The 19,546-nt window shown below is 43.7% G+C and overlaps 1 protein-coding gene across 1 annotated transcript in view; it reads right to left on the bottom strand.

Moving 5' to 3' along the window:
• REV3L (REV3 like, DNA directed polymerase zeta catalytic subunit) overlaps nt 1–19,546 on the bottom strand; it is a 1,615,620-nt gene that overhangs the window by 1,006,044 nt on the left and 590,030 nt on the right. The window contains exon 6 of the mRNA XM_069607775.1: nt 11,944–12,038. Within this exon, the coding sequence (XP_069463876.1) occupies nt 11,944–12,038 (95 nt within the window). The remainder of the gene's footprint in view (nt 1–11,943; nt 12,039–19,546) is intronic.

Below are 19,546 nucleotides of genomic sequence, written 5' to 3' on the forward strand. Positions count from 1 at the left end.
CCCACCCCTTCCTCCATGTAGCACTGTGTTGTCTGACCTTTTTGTAGCCAGCCTCATGAACAAATCCAGTAAGAAGAGCACATGGGGCCGAGGCACTACCATTTGAACGATGGCAAGACAGTGCCTGATCACCTCGCCAAGGCTGCAGTGTTCCCATTTATTTCTTCTCACTCAGTGCCGCAATTCTTTGCCACCTGCCAACTATTCTGATAGTTTCACCACCTCTTTACCTCCTGCGCTTTATATCCGGCCACTTCCTAGTGTCTAATGCGTACATTGCATGTTTATGTTTTTCACAAGATGGAAGTGATAGAAAATGTTTGCGTATGGAGTAACACCAGTCTGAAGCGCGTTTCCTTTTTGTTTCACAGTAGGTCTCAGTTAAGTTGCAATAACTGCATGAGAACACTGTAGTTGATATAAAGGGACAATGCGCATAGACATAAGCCTATGTGTCATCACTGCATTGGTAGATCATAGCACATCTGAGATGCAAAAACTAGAGCAGGGAGCTTGCTGTCCTTGGGGATTTTTGTAGCCCCCATTCTTGTAGTGGATAGGCAGTCCCTCTTCTGAATTGTACTTTTCTCTTGCTGCATTATGTTATCATTTACGCCATTATTTGTGGGTTTGAGATATGTAATAAACATTGTGGTAAGGGAGCCTTCAATTTGATGTAATATTTTCTTTCACCAATAATTTAACATTCTTTTACAACCACGTTTCATGGGCCCCTACAAGACGTCATACATCACTGCTTCTCCTCGTTAAATCTCAAAAATAGTTTCTAAGTAAGCCAATTTCGTAGTCCATATAAAGGAATAATACAGCTTTTTTCTCAAATAGCAATGATAGACAAGTGAGTGACATGGGAATTTAAATTAAGTTTCTATGAGCGAGCTGAGCAACAAATAATCTTTGTGGTCATGTGTAATGCAACAAGAAACATTTTAAAATCGTGAGGGCTTTTTATGATAGTAAAACGCAGGGAGAGTGAATGATTTTCCCAAGATCACACACGTTATTTAAGCAGCGAAGATGGAATTGTGGCCGAGCCTACACCAAGCACTGGACCACTTTCAGCTGTAGTTGCTTGCACAAATGTGTGCAAAAGTTTGCTTTTCACGTGTTAGCATAGTGCCTGATTTTATTGGAGATGAAAGTGCACCAATGACCAGCACTGGCTACATTTTTTTATTTTTTACATTAATAGCACCGCACAAAGCCTAAAGGCATAGAGACCCTAGTTACATTGGGTAAGGTACTGCAGGAAGTACTCTGGTGTTACACGTGAGATTTAACTGCAGTACAAGGCTAGAGCCTCAAGTTAGGTGAGATGCAGACGGGTAAGTTATGTATACAGCACAGGGTTGGTCAAAAATCGGTAGTTGCTGACTGGTTAAGTACATGTAGCGCACAGGGCTGAAAACGTCAAAAATCGGTAGCTGTAGACAAGTTAGAAAACGATGGCAGCATGAGACTGCCATGTCGCATTAGGTGGGTTGCAGGTAAATTGAATTACAAGTACAGCACAGGGATGAAAAACGTCCAAATCTATGGTTGCAGGAAAGTAAGATTGCAACAAGGCTGTCACATTAAGTGGGTTGCTATCAGGTTACGCAAGTAACAGGATAAATTAAACTAAGGTGTTGTTGAATGGAATTTGGACAAGGGGAAGACCAGCCAGGTCAGTGTGATAAGAGTGCGTGAAGCAGGGAATGACAAGCTGCATACAAAACACGAACACGTAGTGACACTCTAGTGAAGTAGCGTGGTCTCTATAGCCTTCAGGCAGGAGTCAACGCACAGCATTAGTATGGGTATGAGGTATAGCAAACAAAATGAACACCCTCCTAGGGACATACTATAGGTGTGACTACTGTGTTGCTGCAGGCAGATGAGGAGAGCAATGGTGTGTGTATAGAACATTGAATTTGGTGGTTAATGAGAGACTGTGACTCGTTGCACTGCTGGAATTGAGGTAACTAGCGATGTGGGTGCAAGTTTATCAAAGTGAGATAATGGCAAAAGTGCTGTGAATTGGATTCTGAGTATATCCCGAGAAAGCTGCTCACATGGCGATTGGGGGCTACATCAGTGAAACCAAGGGAGTAATGAGATGTAGCATGACGTGCCCGGGTCTTGGAAGTTAATCCGACAGACAGGAATGGTCGATGGCCCTTAAAAGGTGGCTAAATGTTCTAACTATAAAAATAAAATTTAAAACATGGCATGCACACACAAACTAAAGTCTTTATTGAGGTCTTGTTGCAAATAATTGCTTGTCCCAATGAAAATAGTTACATCAAAATTGCTAATCATTTAGGTTGGATTGCTAATCAAAATATTTTTACTGTGCAATTTTGACTAATCAATTTTTTTAAACTAATTTATGCCTTGCAGTTAAACTAAATCCCAGAAGCAGATAGAGCAAATCTAGATAATATCACTCGGGAGGAGGTGTTAGTCGTCATGACAGTTGTCATTGGCAGATGGGGAGCAGGTGCAAGTGGATTTAGGTCACCTGGCCCAAGCCCCGCCCACCTGGTGCCTTCCTGCCTGCTGCTCTTTTTCACCACTTAGCAAGCCCTGCCCACCTGGTGCCTTCCTGCTTGCTGCTATTTTTCCCTTCTTAAGGAGCCCTCCAGCCTCTTTTCCTTTGCAAATGGGGAGCAGTTGCAAGTGGATCTCGGTCACCTGGCCTAAGCACCGCCCACCTTCTTAGCCCTGCCTCTTCCTTCCTGCTCTTAACTCTTAGATCAAAGGCATCTCTCACCCGGGCGTCCAAAGCAAAGGGCAGACGAAGAAAAGGACAATTCCTGTTTGGACCTGTTCGGACCAGGAGGACCCAGGGCCCGACCCCCTGCTCAGACAGCAGGTAAGCATGCACCAAAATGTGTTACTCCCCCTGTCCCCACAGGCCATCCCCACCCATTCTGGTCCCCCAGTGAAGTTCCCTTGTGCCCCCACCATTCTCGCACACAGGTGTTGCCTGTTTTGCTCGATTCTTCTATCCTGCTCCCCCCTCACCCCCTCAAGCCTACTTCTGCAGGAGTCTATCCTGATAAATTCTGGTTTCAGCATCACCGTCTTGTGGCCAATGCTGGATTTGACTTTTATGGACTTCATTCATTCACGGTGCGTCACCCTTTCTCAACTCTCATGCTGGACTTCCTTTGCAGCTTGTACTTATGGTGGCCCTGAATCATGCTGTTCCCATCTTCATCTTGTATCCTGGCTTGCAACATTATGTGTTACTACTGACTTCTGCAATTGTATTCACTCCCCCCTCTTGCTTCTCCACTCTTGATAGCTAACTCTCTGTTCTCTCCTCCTTTCCCTTCTCCCTTTTCCTATCTCCTGCCCTTACTTTCTTCTACTCACTTACTCTATCAGAATTGTCCCTGGACCTAGTATGATAGCAACCTCGTCTGTCTCCTCCCCCTCCCCTTACTGTTTTTTTCCTCCCCAACCCTCCCCCACCACCCCTCCAGCACTATCTGAAATGTCAGGCCTAGTATGATAGTCGCTTGTTTTGTTCCTCCCCTACCTTTCAGCACCCTTCTCTCTCACCTTTTGCTTTTCTCCCGCTCTACCAAAAATGTCATCAGGCCTAGTACGATAGTCGCCTGTCTGTTTCCATTTCCGTCCCACCCCCCCTCGCCCCTTCCTTATCTATGGCTTAGCTCTTCCACTATCTGAAATGTCGTCAGGCCGAGTACGATAGTTAATTTCACATCCTTACTGTTCATGACCTGTAAGAATGTTGTATTTTCCCCCGTTCCCTCCCTTGCCTTGAAGCGCGTTGAAACACATTGTGTATAGGCGCTATATAAATAAACTATCATATCATAGACGGGTATGCTGCCTCTTTTTTTTGTACAAAAATTTCTGAGCAACCTTCCCCGAAACTAACCAACCTCTTTAATTCCTTTGCTACGATTGGCAAAATAACATCTATGGAAGAGGCCAAAATTATCCTATTACCGAAACATGGGAAAGATCCAGCTATATGTGGATCATATCGCCTGATTGCGCTTATGAACATAGATGCAAAAATAAACGCAAACATTCTTGCAAACAGCCTTATGCCCAGTCTTTCACTCTGACTAGATCGGATTCATAAAAGAATGCCAAAATCATGAAAATATCCAGCGAATTTGCCACCTGATTGAAAAAGTAGCTCAAATAAAAAGAGGACGCTGCTGCATTGTCATCATTAGATGCCGAAGAGGCATTCAATCGCATAGAATGGTCCTTTTTATTTAATACCCTACGAGATATGGGTTTTGGTCCTAGGTATGTAACAATGGTACAAACTAACTATGTGAAGCCTTCAGCCAGACTGCTTATAAACAGCCAACTATCTTTGCAGGTTTCTGTTCTCAGAGGCACGAAACAGGGATGCCCTCTTTCCCCTCTTCTTTATGCGATACACCTGGAACCATTATTGGTCCTGCTTCGTCAATCAGAAGCAATAGAGGGCATATCTTTGGGGCTGGGGATACTCCTAAACTGATGGCATATTCAAATGATATGCTCCTTACGATCTTTAATCCGGGTGTCTCATTACCTGCTGCACTTGCAAAATTGGAAAGGTCTGGTAGAGTGACTGGTCTTAAAATTAACAGTCCAAAATCGTAAACCTACGGCATAAACATGGCGAATTATGCAAAGCAATGGAGGCGACACAGCTCTGTCGGCTCTTGAAGGGCATTCGGGTTTTAGGAGTAAATATCACACAGTCACACTGGGAATTATATTCTACTAATGTTCGCGCCCTCTTAGCAGAGATTCAGAAGCTAGTCCAATCTTGGAACCTTTTAATGGTCTCATGGCTTGGCTGGATTAATTTGGTTCAAATGGTGATCTTACCCAAGGTGTTGTATCTCTTTCAGGCTTTGCCGATTCGAGTCCCGGCTTCCTTTTTTCACACGCTACACAAAATATCAAATTTTATATGGAAAAATCAAACCTCCCCGTAATGCATGGAAAACGTTAATGCTTCCCCCAAATAGAGGAGGGGTTGGCCCCCCCTAATTTTAGAGACACAGCTGCAAGTGATAAAAGATTGGTTCAGGGAAGACACAAATAAGAGATGGAGACAGATGGGAGAGAAGCTATGGTTGCCTAGATCAGAATGACCACGGAACATACATTTTAGTGAGATCACTAAGGTGGTGGAGGACATATGGGACTAAGCTATCGGTCAACACAGATTTACCTAATTTACCTCCCCTTTTACCACACTATTAGTCAACCCACAGTTCACCTCAGGAGTACCTGCTATCTCATTCACTGAGTGGGAAAGGGAGGGATGTAAAAAGTTCTGTGACATGTTTGTTGGGCAGGATATCATATCATTTTCACTCTGCAAAGAGGTGCTGGCTCTACAGGAAAGCCAGCGTTTTCATTTCAATACTTTCAAGTTCGCCACTGGCTGATGGCCAATCTAATAAATCAGTGGCTTTAAGAATGCTCAGGCCATTTGAACATTCTAACTCGGGAGATCAACATTTGATTTCTAAATGATATAAGCTCTGAACTGACAAACCCCCACTAAGCGCCCCCTACATATCAATTTGGACTTTCATGCCAAAAGAAGAAACATGGTCCTGCCTCCGGTCAGACATCCCAAGAATGACTAGATCCATACAGATTAGGGAATTTTGGTTCAAACTGATGTTCCAATGGCACTAAACCCCTTCGCGTATGCATAAAATTGCTCCATCTGTTCCGGTTTCTTGTTGGAGAGTGTACGAATTTGGTTTTCATGAACCGAACAGAGAACAGCTTTCCAAAGCTTGATCTGGACCGAGGGGAAGACTCAAGGCAGGAATGTTTTGTGAACGTGTGAATAGTCGACCATGTCGCTGTCTCACCAATATCTTTCATCGGTACATCCCTTTGAAGGGCTGGAGAGGTAGCAGAGCCCCTGGTAGGATGGGCCCTGAAACCTTCCGGAGGATCCTTGCCCACCGTCTCTAGCATTCCGAAATTGCCAGAATGATCCACCTGGATAAGGTCTGTTTTTCAACAGTGTGACCCAGTTTGTGACCTGTAAAGCCTATAAAAAACGGGTAGTCAATACAAAGTTTTGATAGCCTAGATATGTAAAAGCTCAAAGATCTGCGTGGATCCAATCTATGTAATCTCACCTCGTCTTTGCCAAGATTAGGTAGAGGATAGAAAGTGGGTAAAACCATGTTCTGCCCTACATGAAAATCAAATCAGGAATGATTTTTGGTAAAAAATTAAGACTTAACCCTCAGAAAAACCCTATCCTTACGGAAGATAGTAAAGGGTGGCTTGGATGAAAGTGCCTGCAATTCACTCACTCTACAGGCTGAAGTAAATGCTACCAAGAGAATGGTTTTAAATGTTAACAACCTTAATGGACATGAACGTAAAGGTTCAAAGGGTTAACACATTAGACATTTTAGTACCAGATTAAGGTCCCAAACTGAAACCTGGAAAGGAGATTGGGGGGTGGGGGGCATTTTGGCGATCCCCTTTAGAAATTGTGTCACCAGTGGAATTTTGAAATATGAACATTCTGGGCGAGCGCTTAAAGATGGATATCGCCAACAAATAGCCCTGACTAGTTCCAACCTGAAGCCCTAGATTGGCTAAGGATAGTCGAAAAGATAATACCTCCAGTGTTTTGCACAGAAAAGGGTCTACATTTTTGTCTTTGCACCAGGTGCAGAATTTGTTCCAACAGCAACGGTACAAGGACTTGGTTGCTGGCCTTCTGGCCGAATAACAAAATCTCCATTACGTCATCCAGGAGGTCTCAATCCTTGCATCTCAGCCTCTCAGAAACCATGCATGAAGGCTGAATGTCTTGACCTCTGGTTGGAGAACCCAACCCTCTTGCGAGAGAAGGTCCTCTCTTAGTTGAAGACGTATTGGAGTGCAGATGGACATGTCCAGAAGGTGTCGGTACCACGTCCTCCTGGCCCAATCCGGGGCAATTAGGAGAATGTATTTCCCAAACTATTTCAACCTCCTAATCACGTGAGAAATCTCTTACAGAAGTGGAAACTCACAGTCCACTACGAACGGGTCTCCTAGAGCTCCTCAGAGAGAATTTCCTGGAGCAGTACAGTTTGCACTTCCGGTTGACACTAGTTGCGAACAGATCCACTTGAGGGGTTCCCCAAAGGGTGAAGATCTCTTGAGGCACTTCCTGAGCTAGTTCCCACTGTGCTCTGCCTGCTCAGAGCAGTGTTCTCCTCCACAGCTAAGTGAAATGCTGATAGAGAGATTCCTTTTTGAATTGCCCAGTACCTGAGCTGCAGTGCCTCTGCACAGTGGTAGTGACCCTACAGCTCTCTTATTGATGTAGTACATGGCCACTGTGTTATCTGTCATTATCAGGACATTCTTTCCCTGTACAGAAGGCAGAAAGTCTCCTGGACTCCTTCGGGGTTGGGGAGACCAGGAGACTCCACACGAAAGCCGCCGCAGTCAGAATAACAACGTTGTTGTATTTATGATGTCTGTGGTTTTCCAACCACTGCAATCACAAATACAACAACGTATTTTTAATTGCCATGCCTCTGCTTTTTGCCTTCATTTTATTTTCTGTGCTTCCCTGGGCTTGGGGAGCACCGAAAACGTAAAATTAAAGTGAAGGCAGCCTTCTCAGCTCTGCTCTGGCTGCAGTAAGCAAAAGCTCCCATTAGGGGGCTTTTGCTGCTTGTTTAGCGCCGCCAGGGCAGAGCTGAGAAGGCTGCCTGAAATGGCAAAATGGATGCTCCCATGTAAACGCTTTGAGCCTCGTTTGCTCAAAGTGTTTACATAGGAACTTTTATTCAAAATATGTTTAAACTATTTTTAGACTACTGGCCATCTTTTTAGCCAATAATATTTCTGAATAATATTTCAGAGCGCACTATTCCTTTAACGGGCACTACATGGAACAAAATTGTCAGCAGAACTTACAAATATTGGAAATACTTTGAGCATTGCAATAGACTTGATACCATGTGTACTTGGGAGGATATTGGGGGGGGCATTGGGGTAGGGTGAATTTCGGAAGAAAGTGGGTGGGGGAATTGCCTTGTTTTTTTGTTTTATTTCTGTACATTTGAAAACCCTAAAAAAACATTTCTGTAGTCCCTCTTTAAAATCCTTACACTTAGAATGACTGAACCTTGATAGCCACACACCTTAGGCAATATCAAATGATCATTGCATTTCTAAAGAGATCTCGAGACTTCATTTAATTAGTAAAACACTGCAGTCAGTTAACCAAAGAAAGCAATCTTACTTCATCTGAGAAAGGCAAGCAGTAAAAAGTAATGCAATATATATATTTGTTCAGTACATTTGTTAGTGTCATTTTGAGTGCATGCAGAAAGTTAGCTTAATCGATATTATTGTAACAATGCAAAAACCAATACTGAAATTTGCTTGTCATGATTAGAAATGCATCTATGCCTTTCAACACCCCAAACCCACAGTGCCCTGCTCCGAAACACAAATATGACATTGATGGCGTCACTGCAGCCATTCCCCATTGAAAGCATCCACAGTGTGTGCCATGTAGTCATGCTCCAAGCAGAACAATCCCGCCCAAAGAACCACAGTGCTCAACCCAAGCAAATATTATACACAGGATATGTAGTGTGAACATTGTGACTTGGGGATGGATAGGTGCTGGGGGTAATGTTTTGCGCAATACTGGGTTTGCGGTCTGCATTTCCCATTAGGCACGATTATAGGCCATGGTTTTATGGTACCGCAACTAGGATGCTGATGCAGAGTATTGCCACTGCCCTGCCATATTGCCCTAGTCTGCACTTCGAGGGCATGGCTTCAGAGAAGCTTCTTGAGGTATGACTCTGAACTGTAAGCCTCTAGATGGCTAATAACCTGGTGAATGATTAGAAAAAAGGTGAGGTAATGTTAAATCTCTCAAAGCTTCTCTGACTTGTAGCCTATTGGTACAGAAACTCAAATAAATAGTATGTCAAGTTGTGGACACAGTAGGACACAACCTCTAATTTTCCCCAGAAAGCCGATATATGTTTGTTTTATTATTTATAATGCGCATCATACCCAGGGGTAACAGGGCGCAGCAGTTACAGGTATATGCAAGGCTTAGTTACAACAGAGAAGATATAAAATGTACATGTAAGTCATTAATTACAAGAGGGTGTATACAAAAGGTGCCTATTTACAGGCGTATGATACAAGAGGGTATATACAAATGAAAGACATTTAAAAAAGCAATATATACAAGTTTTAGGGTATTTATAGATAGGGCCGGGTGGGCAGAGATAAATGCAAGTATGCAGACAGGTCGAGTAGGGCGGTTGTAGTTACCACAGGGTGGCAGGTCGAGAGAAGCAAGGGAGGATACACTTCATACAGGCATAGAGTACCGTAGCAGAGGATCCTCGCGGCTTGAGTTCATTTACTGGTCATTAGATTTCAGCCACATAATGATGTTGGATCTGAAGTTTTGGTAGGAGTGGACTATTCTTAGTGTGGGGGGGCAGGGAGTTCCACAATTTGGCTGCTTTCACAGGGAAGCTGTTGCCTCCGATTGTGGAATGTTGGAAACTAGGTATGGAAAGGCGATCTCTATTAGCTGATCTAGGTGGTCTCAGGAAGGTCTGTTTGTGGAATCTCTTGGCCAGGTAGGTGGGGGCAGCATTGTTCAGAGATTTGTGGTGAGCGACAAGGTTTTTAGAAGTATTTTGTCATTGGTTGGGAGCCAGTTCTGTCGGCTGCTCTCAGAGATGCGATCTCTTCTGGAAATGCCTAATGCTGCTCTAAGGGCGTTGTTTTGTAATGTCTAGATTCTTCTGATAGTAGCTTTAGTCAATCCTAAATGGAGGGCATTGCAATAGTCCAGGCGAGACAGGATGAGGGCTCTGGCCAAGATGGTGCAGCTCCTGTCAGAGAGAAATGGCTTGCCCGTGCGAATAAGTTTGCACGTGTAAGCGGTGGAGGATGCTAAAGAATTGACCTGTTTGGCAAATGAGAGGTTCGAGTCCAGATAAAAGCCTAATGTTTTTACCTTGTGTTCTACTTTAAAGCTATTGCCATCAATTATGAATGAGGAATAGTCAGATCCTAGTTTTTTTAGGTTTGGGGGTGGGGGGGCGCCCAGGATGAGGAGTTCGGGTCTATCATCATTCAGGCATAGACCATGCGTGGCAATCCATGCCTGGATGATGTACACTCTATTCACCAAGGCCAAATCTTTTCCATAATCCCCTGAAAGTGAGAGGAGGATCTGGGTATCATCTGCATAGTTGGTGTAGGTGATACAGAGATGATCCAGATCATCGAAAAGGGGCTCAGTAAAAATGTTGTAGAGTGTGGGCGAGACGCAAGAACCCTGAGGCACACCGCAAGTGAAGGGTATGGGGTCGGCAGCTGCTAGAGGCGAGAAGACCCTCATAGATCTACCATTTAAGAAGGCTCTAATCCAAGTAACAGTGTCATCAGAGAAGTGTGCTGCTGTGTCAAGGTGGTTCCATAGAATAGTGTGGTCGACCAAGTCAAACGCAGCCGAGAGATCTAGGAGGAGGAGTAGGGCTGATTTGCCGTTATCTCTAAGCTCATCAACTTGGGTTTTGAGATCGATGAGGGCTGTCTCCGTTCCATGTTGGGGACGGAAGCCCGATTGTCTGGCTCCTAATAGGTGGTGAAGTTCCAGGTGCTTTTGGATTTGTATATAAGATACCTTGTCCAGAATTTTTAGTAGGAAGGCACTGTGGTAATTGGCCTATAATTAGTAGGTGTAGATGGGTCAAGGGTGGGGTTTTTTTTAGGAGTGGGAGTACCCAAGATTGTTTAAGGTTGGTAGGGATGATGCCAGTAGTGAAGGGCGTGTTGATGAGTTTTGTTATGAATGTTGATAAGTCTCGGGCTGTATCCTTGATGAGCTGCGCAGGGCAGAGATCACCCTGACAGTTGGAGGGGTTTAAGGGACAGAATAATTCTTTCCACTTCAGGAATAGGAACTCTGGCGAAGTTGAATCGAGTGGATTCATCAGCATTGGTATTCCCAATTATTTTGGATGGAGGAGGGTCATTTAGGGAAGCACTTTTACAGGAAATTTTGTTTTGTAGGGTAGATATTTTGTTGGCTAAAGCGTGTTGGATATCCGAGCACCATTTTTTATCTTTAGTGAATGTGACAGGTAATGTTATAGGTGTCTCTATTTCTTTAAGAATGGTGAATAGTTCCTTCATATTGGACTTGGCTTGGGATATGCGCCTGTCGAAGAATATTCGTTTAGCTAGACACATTTCTTTTTTATATAGGGAAGACAATTTGGTAAGTTTAAGTTTGTTGGCTTCTGAGGAAGTTTTTTCCAGGCAGCCTCACAGATTTTTTTGTTGCCTTAGGTTTTTTAAGAAAGGTGTAAACCATTTATTCAAGTGAGTTTTCGGCTTGCTAGGTCTAAGTTTGAGGGGGGCAATCTGGTCCAAAGAATTGGTCATAATTTTGTTGTATTCCTCGACCAGGCTCTCGGGATCGGTGTTATCTGGGAGCATGTTGAGGGTGGGAAGTAAGGCCAGGATAAGCCTGTCCACCGTAATATTTTTTTTGTTTCTAGTTAGTGTGGGTGGAGCCCTAAGGGCGGGTGGAGGAGGGGGTCTGTTGGTAGAAAGCATGAATGACACAAGGTGGTGGTCAGTCCAGGCTAGTGTTGAGATGGAGGGAATTTTGGCCTGACAGTTATGGTCTGCCACCCAGTCAAGTGTTCTACCTTTGTTGTGGGTGGAAGTTTTACATCTTTGGGTGAATCCAAGTTCTGGGAGGATATGCAACACAAATAGAATTACCTACACTGCTTGGTACAAATAAGTGACATAGTAATACTAGAAACTTACAGGTCTTCATAATAGTCAGGGTTTAAATATTCAACCCATTTTTTCCTGTTAAGGCTTTTCCAATTAGCAAACATTTACCTTCCACTTCCTGACGATTTAAAATATCTGCTGCTACTCCATCAACCTCCAATTCGCAGGTGCTCTGTGCCTCGACTTCTTCAAGTATAAGAGAACTGGAACAAAGTCATACATAACATGCATAAGTAAATCGTTAAAACAGGTCTTGATGAATAGACGAAAAGCAGTTCTCATTTTAGATGGCAATGTACGATTAGTACAGCCAGGAAACACTTTTGAAACTAGGTATGGAAAGGCGATCTCTATTAGCTGATCTAGGTGGTCTCAGGGAGGTCTGTTTGTGGAATCTCTTGGCCAGGTAGATGGGGGCAGCATTGTTCAGAGATTTGCGGTGAGCGACAAGGTTTTTCGCACCAGTTTGGGAAAAGACACAGCTGGGATTGACCTTTCTACGCGATAGAATGCAGACATGCACCAATTCAAGCATTTTAATACACTTAAACACAAATGACCACTACTACGCATGTTATTTAAGAACATAAAGGCATTGATATAAGGCAACACTTTATTCATTCACTGACCTGACAATTTGAGAGGTGTGGACTATAAAGTGCTACATTCAAAGATGTAATATTTTAAGTCAAAGTCCTGTGAATTCATGTTACAGTGATGCCAAATGTGTCATCTTTCGATGTAACAGTTATACTGTATACCAGATTTGAACAATGCAAAATTGGGTGAGTTACCATGCTTAGTTTAGCAAATAGTCCTGCAAGTCAGCATTCCTTTTCACTGCCCAATGCAAGTAACCAATTTGTTCACTGCTTCAAATTTTAACTGTCCCAAAACCATGTCTGTTCCACCTGAAATGCACACACACTCTTATCCTGTGTGAGTGGACAAATTGTCTGCCTTTTTATGGCGATGCCAACCCTTTTAAGCCCTTTTCTTTATTAAATGGGATGTGCCTGCGCTCCAAAAGTAGGTTTTTGCCCTATTCAACTCTGGCCAGATCACTGGCAGTGTACAAACATCTTGCAGCAGACAGTGCTGTAAATTATTCTCTAAGCAAATTAATTGAAGCTTTAATTTAAAAGTGCATTACGTGGTGAGGAGAGATTTAAATTTGGATTACGCTTAGGTAGAGAACCTCGAGGTAAGAATCAAAGTAACCACTGGAAATTCAAATCCGCTGATGGCAAAGTATTACAGCAGTCTAAATGTATGAATTTTATATTTAGTAAACGTGATTAATTTATTTAGTGGTTTTGTCAAGCACTGTAGAAAGAAAAGCTGGATCAAGGGAACCATTCCACTAAGTTTCTCATCATCCAAGAGGTCGTCAGTCAACAGGTTTTCTAACACCCAGTAGTACAATGGAATATTTATAACAGAAAATATATATCAAACATTCCCATGTTACGTAAGAGGGCTAACCTTAATAGCAGTCAATGAATAAGATGTTTCCAATGAAGTGTGAGCCGATCTGACTTTTAGTAAAGAATGGATTTGTAGCGAGGGCAACACCTTGGGATGAGGTGGAGTCACATACTCAATGAGAGTTAAGTTTCAAAATAAGATCAATAAGTTCAGGTCAGATGGAGAAGGACGAAAGAATACTGGTTAAACAACCAAGTTATTATGGCCTTTCTGAATTTGAAGCGATCCCCCTGGACCAGCAGCCTGTGAGCTTCGTCTCTCCAAATGTTTTGGACAACAACTCTCAGCAACACTAGTAAGCATAATAAAGGGTGAGGGATTAGAGGGCAAGTCAGAAATAACTGGATAGATGCACACACCCCTGCCCTAAACGATGCACATATAGGGAGTTACAAAGAAGAGCTGCATGCAGAGCAAGACTGGTCTCTAAAAAGTGACTTGCGGTATGGACGGACCACAAGAAGAGATCAGCCAATAACGGAGCTTTGTAAAACCAAATACCTGGCTGAAGCCAACTGGAAAAACATGCCCTCAGCATCACTTAATTTGATATTTACTATGGCAGCTAATCAATACAGGCAAGCCAACATCATCCCACCAAAATCAGCCATCTACAATCAGAGAAATGGCAATGCCAAATCCGACACTAGTGAGATTGTCACAATCCTGAGGGAATTAGAATCCCCAGCCACTCCACCTCCCACCATTGTCTAAGGTGAGGCCAGGTGTGCCAAAATCCAAACAGCAATGCTGGAAAGGATAGAGGCCTTACACAAACAGTATTTTCCATAAACTAGCCATGATCAAGTCTATAGCTACCCCCTTGCCCACACCGACCCAGTGTCTACACCCGAGACTAACCTTCCCTCACTGTTCTGTTCCACCACCGTCACACACTCTGAAGTAGCCTCAATTCTGTAAAGTCTGAAACCCTCCAGATGCAATGGCAACATTTGCCCTGCACCAGTCATAAAGGTTTGTGCGGACAAACTGATCACTCCTCACTAAATTCTTCAATGCCTCATTTTCTTCAGGCCTAGTGCCAGCAAAACTCAAAGAAGCATGGGTACTCCCCGTGATCAAAAAGCCATGTCTTGATCCGGCAGTCTCCAACAACTACCGGTCCATCACCACCGTCCATTGCCTCTTACAAAATTCTGGACAGAGCTGCATATATACAGATCCAACAATTTCTGGAAACCCACCACATCCTGGGAGTACAACAATCTGGATTCAGGCCATGGTACGGAATCTGCCCTACTTGACCTAAAAAACTGATGGATGAGATCAGAAATCAGGGAAACTCTGCCCTCTTGCTCTTGGACCTCTCAGCTGCATTCGATCTGGTCATTTTCTGCCAGCACTTGACCACTGCAGCATGCTTCTCGCCAAAAGCCACCGCTTGGGTGGTCTCCTTCCTTGAGGATAGATCTTTGCAAGTGTTCACTGAGAACCACAGCGCTATACCTGACCCTATACCTTGTGGAGTCCCCCAAGACTTGTGTGTCCCCCACACTCTGCAACATATTCACAAGACCCCTTTTCGATTTTCTCGATTCCATTTGTATATCCTACTCCAACTATGCCCAAGTCCTCATACCCCTCTTTGGCAACTACCATTTAAGACCAGGACACTCTAAACAATGTCTACTCCATAATACAGACATGGATGACCACTCACCACCTCTTAATGATGAGAACACAGCTTCTCCTGGTGGGGCTGCTGGCCACAATAGGGAACCTTGATGCCCAATACTCCTTAATTGACGGCATCCAAATCCCTGTGTCACCTTCAGTGAAAACCCTTGGCGTCTACCTTGACTACGCTCTCCCTCACACGAAAAGTGAATGCTTTTGCTTCGTCATGCGGCACATACTACTAAGTTGATTAACGCCAACAGGCCCTTCCTCTCCCAGGCCAGCGTTCTCACTATTACCTGGGCAATCATAGGCTCAAGGTTGGACTACAGCAACGCCCTGTTTAAGGGGCATCTCCTGCAAGAATATTGCAAAGTTACAAGTGATACAAAACAACGCCACTCGAGCTGCACTGACCATCCCAAGACACAAACATTTCACTGCTGCCAGGAAAAATATCCACTGGCTCCCAATCAGAGAGTGCATAATCTTTAAATCTCTATTAGGCATAGATGTCTATCCAACACTGCCCAACCCTATCTCACCCAAAAAATCATCAGGGATCAGTCGAGCAGACCACGCAGAGTAGCCTATAGCAACAAACTACTGCAACCTAAATTCAGATAATCCAAAGCAGGGGGTGCCGGCTTCCTGACCATTGTGGCAAAACAATGGAACTCCTCCCCCCAACCCCTGTCCTTAAGAGCGGAGAAATCCTACTGGGCATTCAGGAGATCACCAAAAACCTTGCTTTTTGCATAACTACACAGTGGGATGCATAAACTTGACCTGAACACTAACTTTCTACCCTGGACCCTAAAATCTCTATTTTTCATATGTGTAACTGGTTGTAACAGCGCCTTGATGCCCACTGGCTTCGTGCGCTTTATAAATGAAATTAATAAATACTGGCCAATAGGGGTTAGATCTGTAAGAGCAAGGTGAGCCTGAGCCGGTACGGCACAGGCGGCCTTCAATTAAAGACTGTGCCACTAAATGCAAATGTAGAGTCCAAGGCTGCAGTGATATTTCCACACCTCTTTGGTTGAAAAATTATCAGCTGCATTCTACACATACAGCATGCATTTCTTGGATTGTAGGATAAACTAGGCTGTGTTGCTCTGGTAAGGCTCACCAAGATTAAAAGGTTCACCACCGACACATTGAGGGAGAGTTTCAGTAGTTTCCCTCATCAGTTTGACGAATCAAGAGCTTGTGACAGAATAATTGGGCTCCTGCAAGTAAGTCTGGGAATCCATTTGAATACAAAGGTTTCTAACAAACTCTTTGTATGCTGAGCACATCCCCATGGCGGTAGGCCAGCAACTAGAACCCCACAAGGCAGTCTGAGGATCAAGAAGCAAAATCTCAGATATGACCAAATTCAATTTAATTTGACTGACAATCAGCAACTAATCATGGAGAGGCACATACATACCAATGGTGAAGTTGGAGAACGCAGAGGTGTGGGGGGTGGCAGGGGTATGGCCATCCCCCCACATGCGCAGTCTTGTTGAGTGAGCGTCCTTAGTTCCCACTGGAAAGGGCCCTAGGAGTGCAGAGCCCTAACATGATTAACACGTTAGGTTACACTTAACCAAGGTAGAGGATGGTGTCCGAGTGAGTGGAAGGCCAAAGCGTGACATCTCAAGCCACAGTGGCATGTGAATGTAGGAGTAGAACCAACACAGATAGTGCTGCCAGAAAACTGATCCAGGAGGAAAAGATACATGTGGAAAAAAGTGTGTGCACTTGTTGTCAATGTAAACAGGCGTGTGAGACACAGAGAGAGAGAGAGAGAGAGAGAGAGAGAGAGAGAGAGAGAGAGAGAGAGAGAGAGAGAGAGAGAGAGAGAGAGAGAGAGAGAGAGAGAGAGAGAGAGAGAGAGAGAGAGAGAGAGAGAGAGAGAGAGAGAGAGAGAGAGAGAGAGAGAGAGAGAGAGAGAGAGAGAGAGAGAGAGAGAGAGAGAGAGAGAGAGAGAGAGAGAGAGAGAGAGAGAGAGAGACGGACACAGAGAGACAGAGAGAGACTGACTAGTGGGTGGTGGCAAGGTACAAGAGGATGTAAAGTCAGCATGGAAGTGTTATACAGTGGCATGCCCGCTTATATTGGACACTCCAGACAGCTTCAAAAAGACATGTCAATTTCAGCACACATTGAGCATATTCAGCATAAACATGTTAATACAGTGGCAATACTGGCATATATTGGGAACAGCCAACAGGCAAGGGTACACGTATAGTGCAAGGAGGGTATTTTCTGTGTGCACTTAATCATGAAAGTTTTATAATGGCAATGATAGAGTACATTGTGGGTACAAAAACTTGTCGGTGATCCTGTATCTATAGGAATTTTTCATGTGTTGCCCCCACAGAACAGACTATAGTTTATCACTTTTTACCATATTTTATTTTTCAAAAATAGTAATTTTTTTTTTTTATTGAAAAACTAGTTTTCCCCTTTCCCCCTCCATCGTAAAGATGGAAAGAAAAAAAAGAGAACTTTTGTTTTGAATCATCTACACATCAAATACATATTATTATCAACATCATCATTGTGTCTTACTATGCTTTCAACAAAACAAAAATCTTCTAAGCATCATCATATCATACAGTACACTTAATAGACAAGCAAACAGACAAAGTCAATTAAACATTCAACTTAACAATTAGACATTTAAGCACTTAGACAGTTCATTAATCACTCTACCATTTTCGAACATCAGTCTAGCACCCCTTCTGATTAAGGAGGACATCTCAGGAGAGCGTTCATAAAATGTACAATCGCACACACATGTTTAATGTTTTGGCCTGAAGATATCAGACACCACCAAGTGGTCATATCACCGTTCGACAGGGCGTATTCGCCTAGATGAACAGAACGAAGATCAACAATTGCTGGACAACTTAAAATCAGGTGTTTCAAAGATTCAACCGATTCCTCACAGAATCGACACAGATTGTTGTTTATAGCAGGCTGCATTCTTTGAAAAAGAATTTCTTTCGTATTCAACGTATTTAAACGGAATCGAAGAAATTGTTCCCGATAATGACGAGTGTAGCATTGAAGCAGGTAAAGTGGCTGAGATTTTTTTTTTTTTTTAACAATACCCAACTTATTAGAAAGAGCGAGATTTGAGTATCTTTCAACATTAATAATCCATGCCCAAGTTTCAAATTTTCTTTTTGCCACTTTTGGGCGTGAAAACAGGTCGAAATTATTAATGTCAGCTGCTACAATCCACTCTTGCACTCTTGAGCTCCATTTGGCCAACAGATTACTAATTTTCGAATCATCAGAGGCAGTAAATATTCTATACGCTGGTGCTCCACCCACTTCTCTTATCTTGCGCCAAAGCGAGATGGACTTCTAGACCACATTTGAAAAAAGTGAATTTAACGAGAGTTCGTGACGTATTGCTATAATTGGAATACAGTTCGGGAGGTTGAGAACCCGTTTCCAAAAAAGACCCTCTACAATATTCCAATTTTGTTCACTGATATTCCATCCCGCTTCAGCAACAAACGTTAAAATAGGAACAACCTTTTGACGTACAATAAAATAGTTCAATAAAACTCACCATTTTGACCAATCATTTGAAAAACACTTCATGTGGAGTACATCCCCGCCTTTAAGCTCTCCTAGGTTGGTTGCAGCTCCTTCGCTACACGCCGTTGCTTGCACTAATTCAGGGCAAATATTAAAAATAAGAGCCACTACAGACCTTGAAAAAATGCATAATGAAGGTATGCCCTCTGGAGTCCCGCCACCACTAAAAGGTGCTTTGCCACACATGACCCTCCCACCTTGGTTGGCACGCTTGACAGGAAGTGAAAATAACAGGCCACAATAAGGCAACTGATGGGGACAGGAGGAGGATAATGGGGATACAGGAATATGACGATGTCCTGGATAGTGTGATGATTACAAATAATGTGTCCCTTCGCCACAGAGGGGAGCCACCCTCGCTGGGACTAGGGAGGTGAACCCAATTTTCAACACCCTCACTAGACTACAGTACAAGCAGGATACCACTGGGGGTGAGCCCCCCCAACTCCCCCATCCACTTCATCTGGGGACAAGAAATGCCCAAAGAAGAACACCAACCCACCTTCCCTACCCCATAGGTCTAACATGTTCATTGCCTATATAGGAAGTGAATAGGGCAATTATGTACACGGGCCATTTAAAGTGGAAGGCACGATTTCTGACCTGCATTATTCATCACCATCTTATGAGAATCAGCACCAATCCAGAAGGACTTAAAATCCATCCTACAAGCAGTGAGAAGAAGAGCAGCCACCGGAGAGCGAGTAACATGGGCTCGCTGAGCCGCGTACATGAATACGCAACAGACGCTGTGGTAGGTGGAATCAGGAAACCGCACTCAAAACTAAGGCTGGACCTCGAGCCAGAGAGGGGCCACTGAGGAAGGGAGTGCCACCACCGCTGAAGGGCATGGACTGAAGGGCATAGACGCATTTTCCGTAAGGCCAACAAGGCCTAGGGCGGCAGATTGCCAGAGTGCCAGAGGAGCGGCATGTTATTACACTTTATTTTCAATTTACTGGTTGTCATTTTTTAA

The sequence above is a fragment of the Ambystoma mexicanum genome, chromosome 4q (genome assembly GCF_040938575.1).
Source record: "Ambystoma mexicanum isolate Mex_15411 chromosome 4q, UKY_AmexF1_1, whole genome shotgun sequence".
NCBI lineage: Eukaryota > Metazoa > Chordata > Amphibia > Caudata > Ambystomatidae > Ambystoma > Ambystoma mexicanum.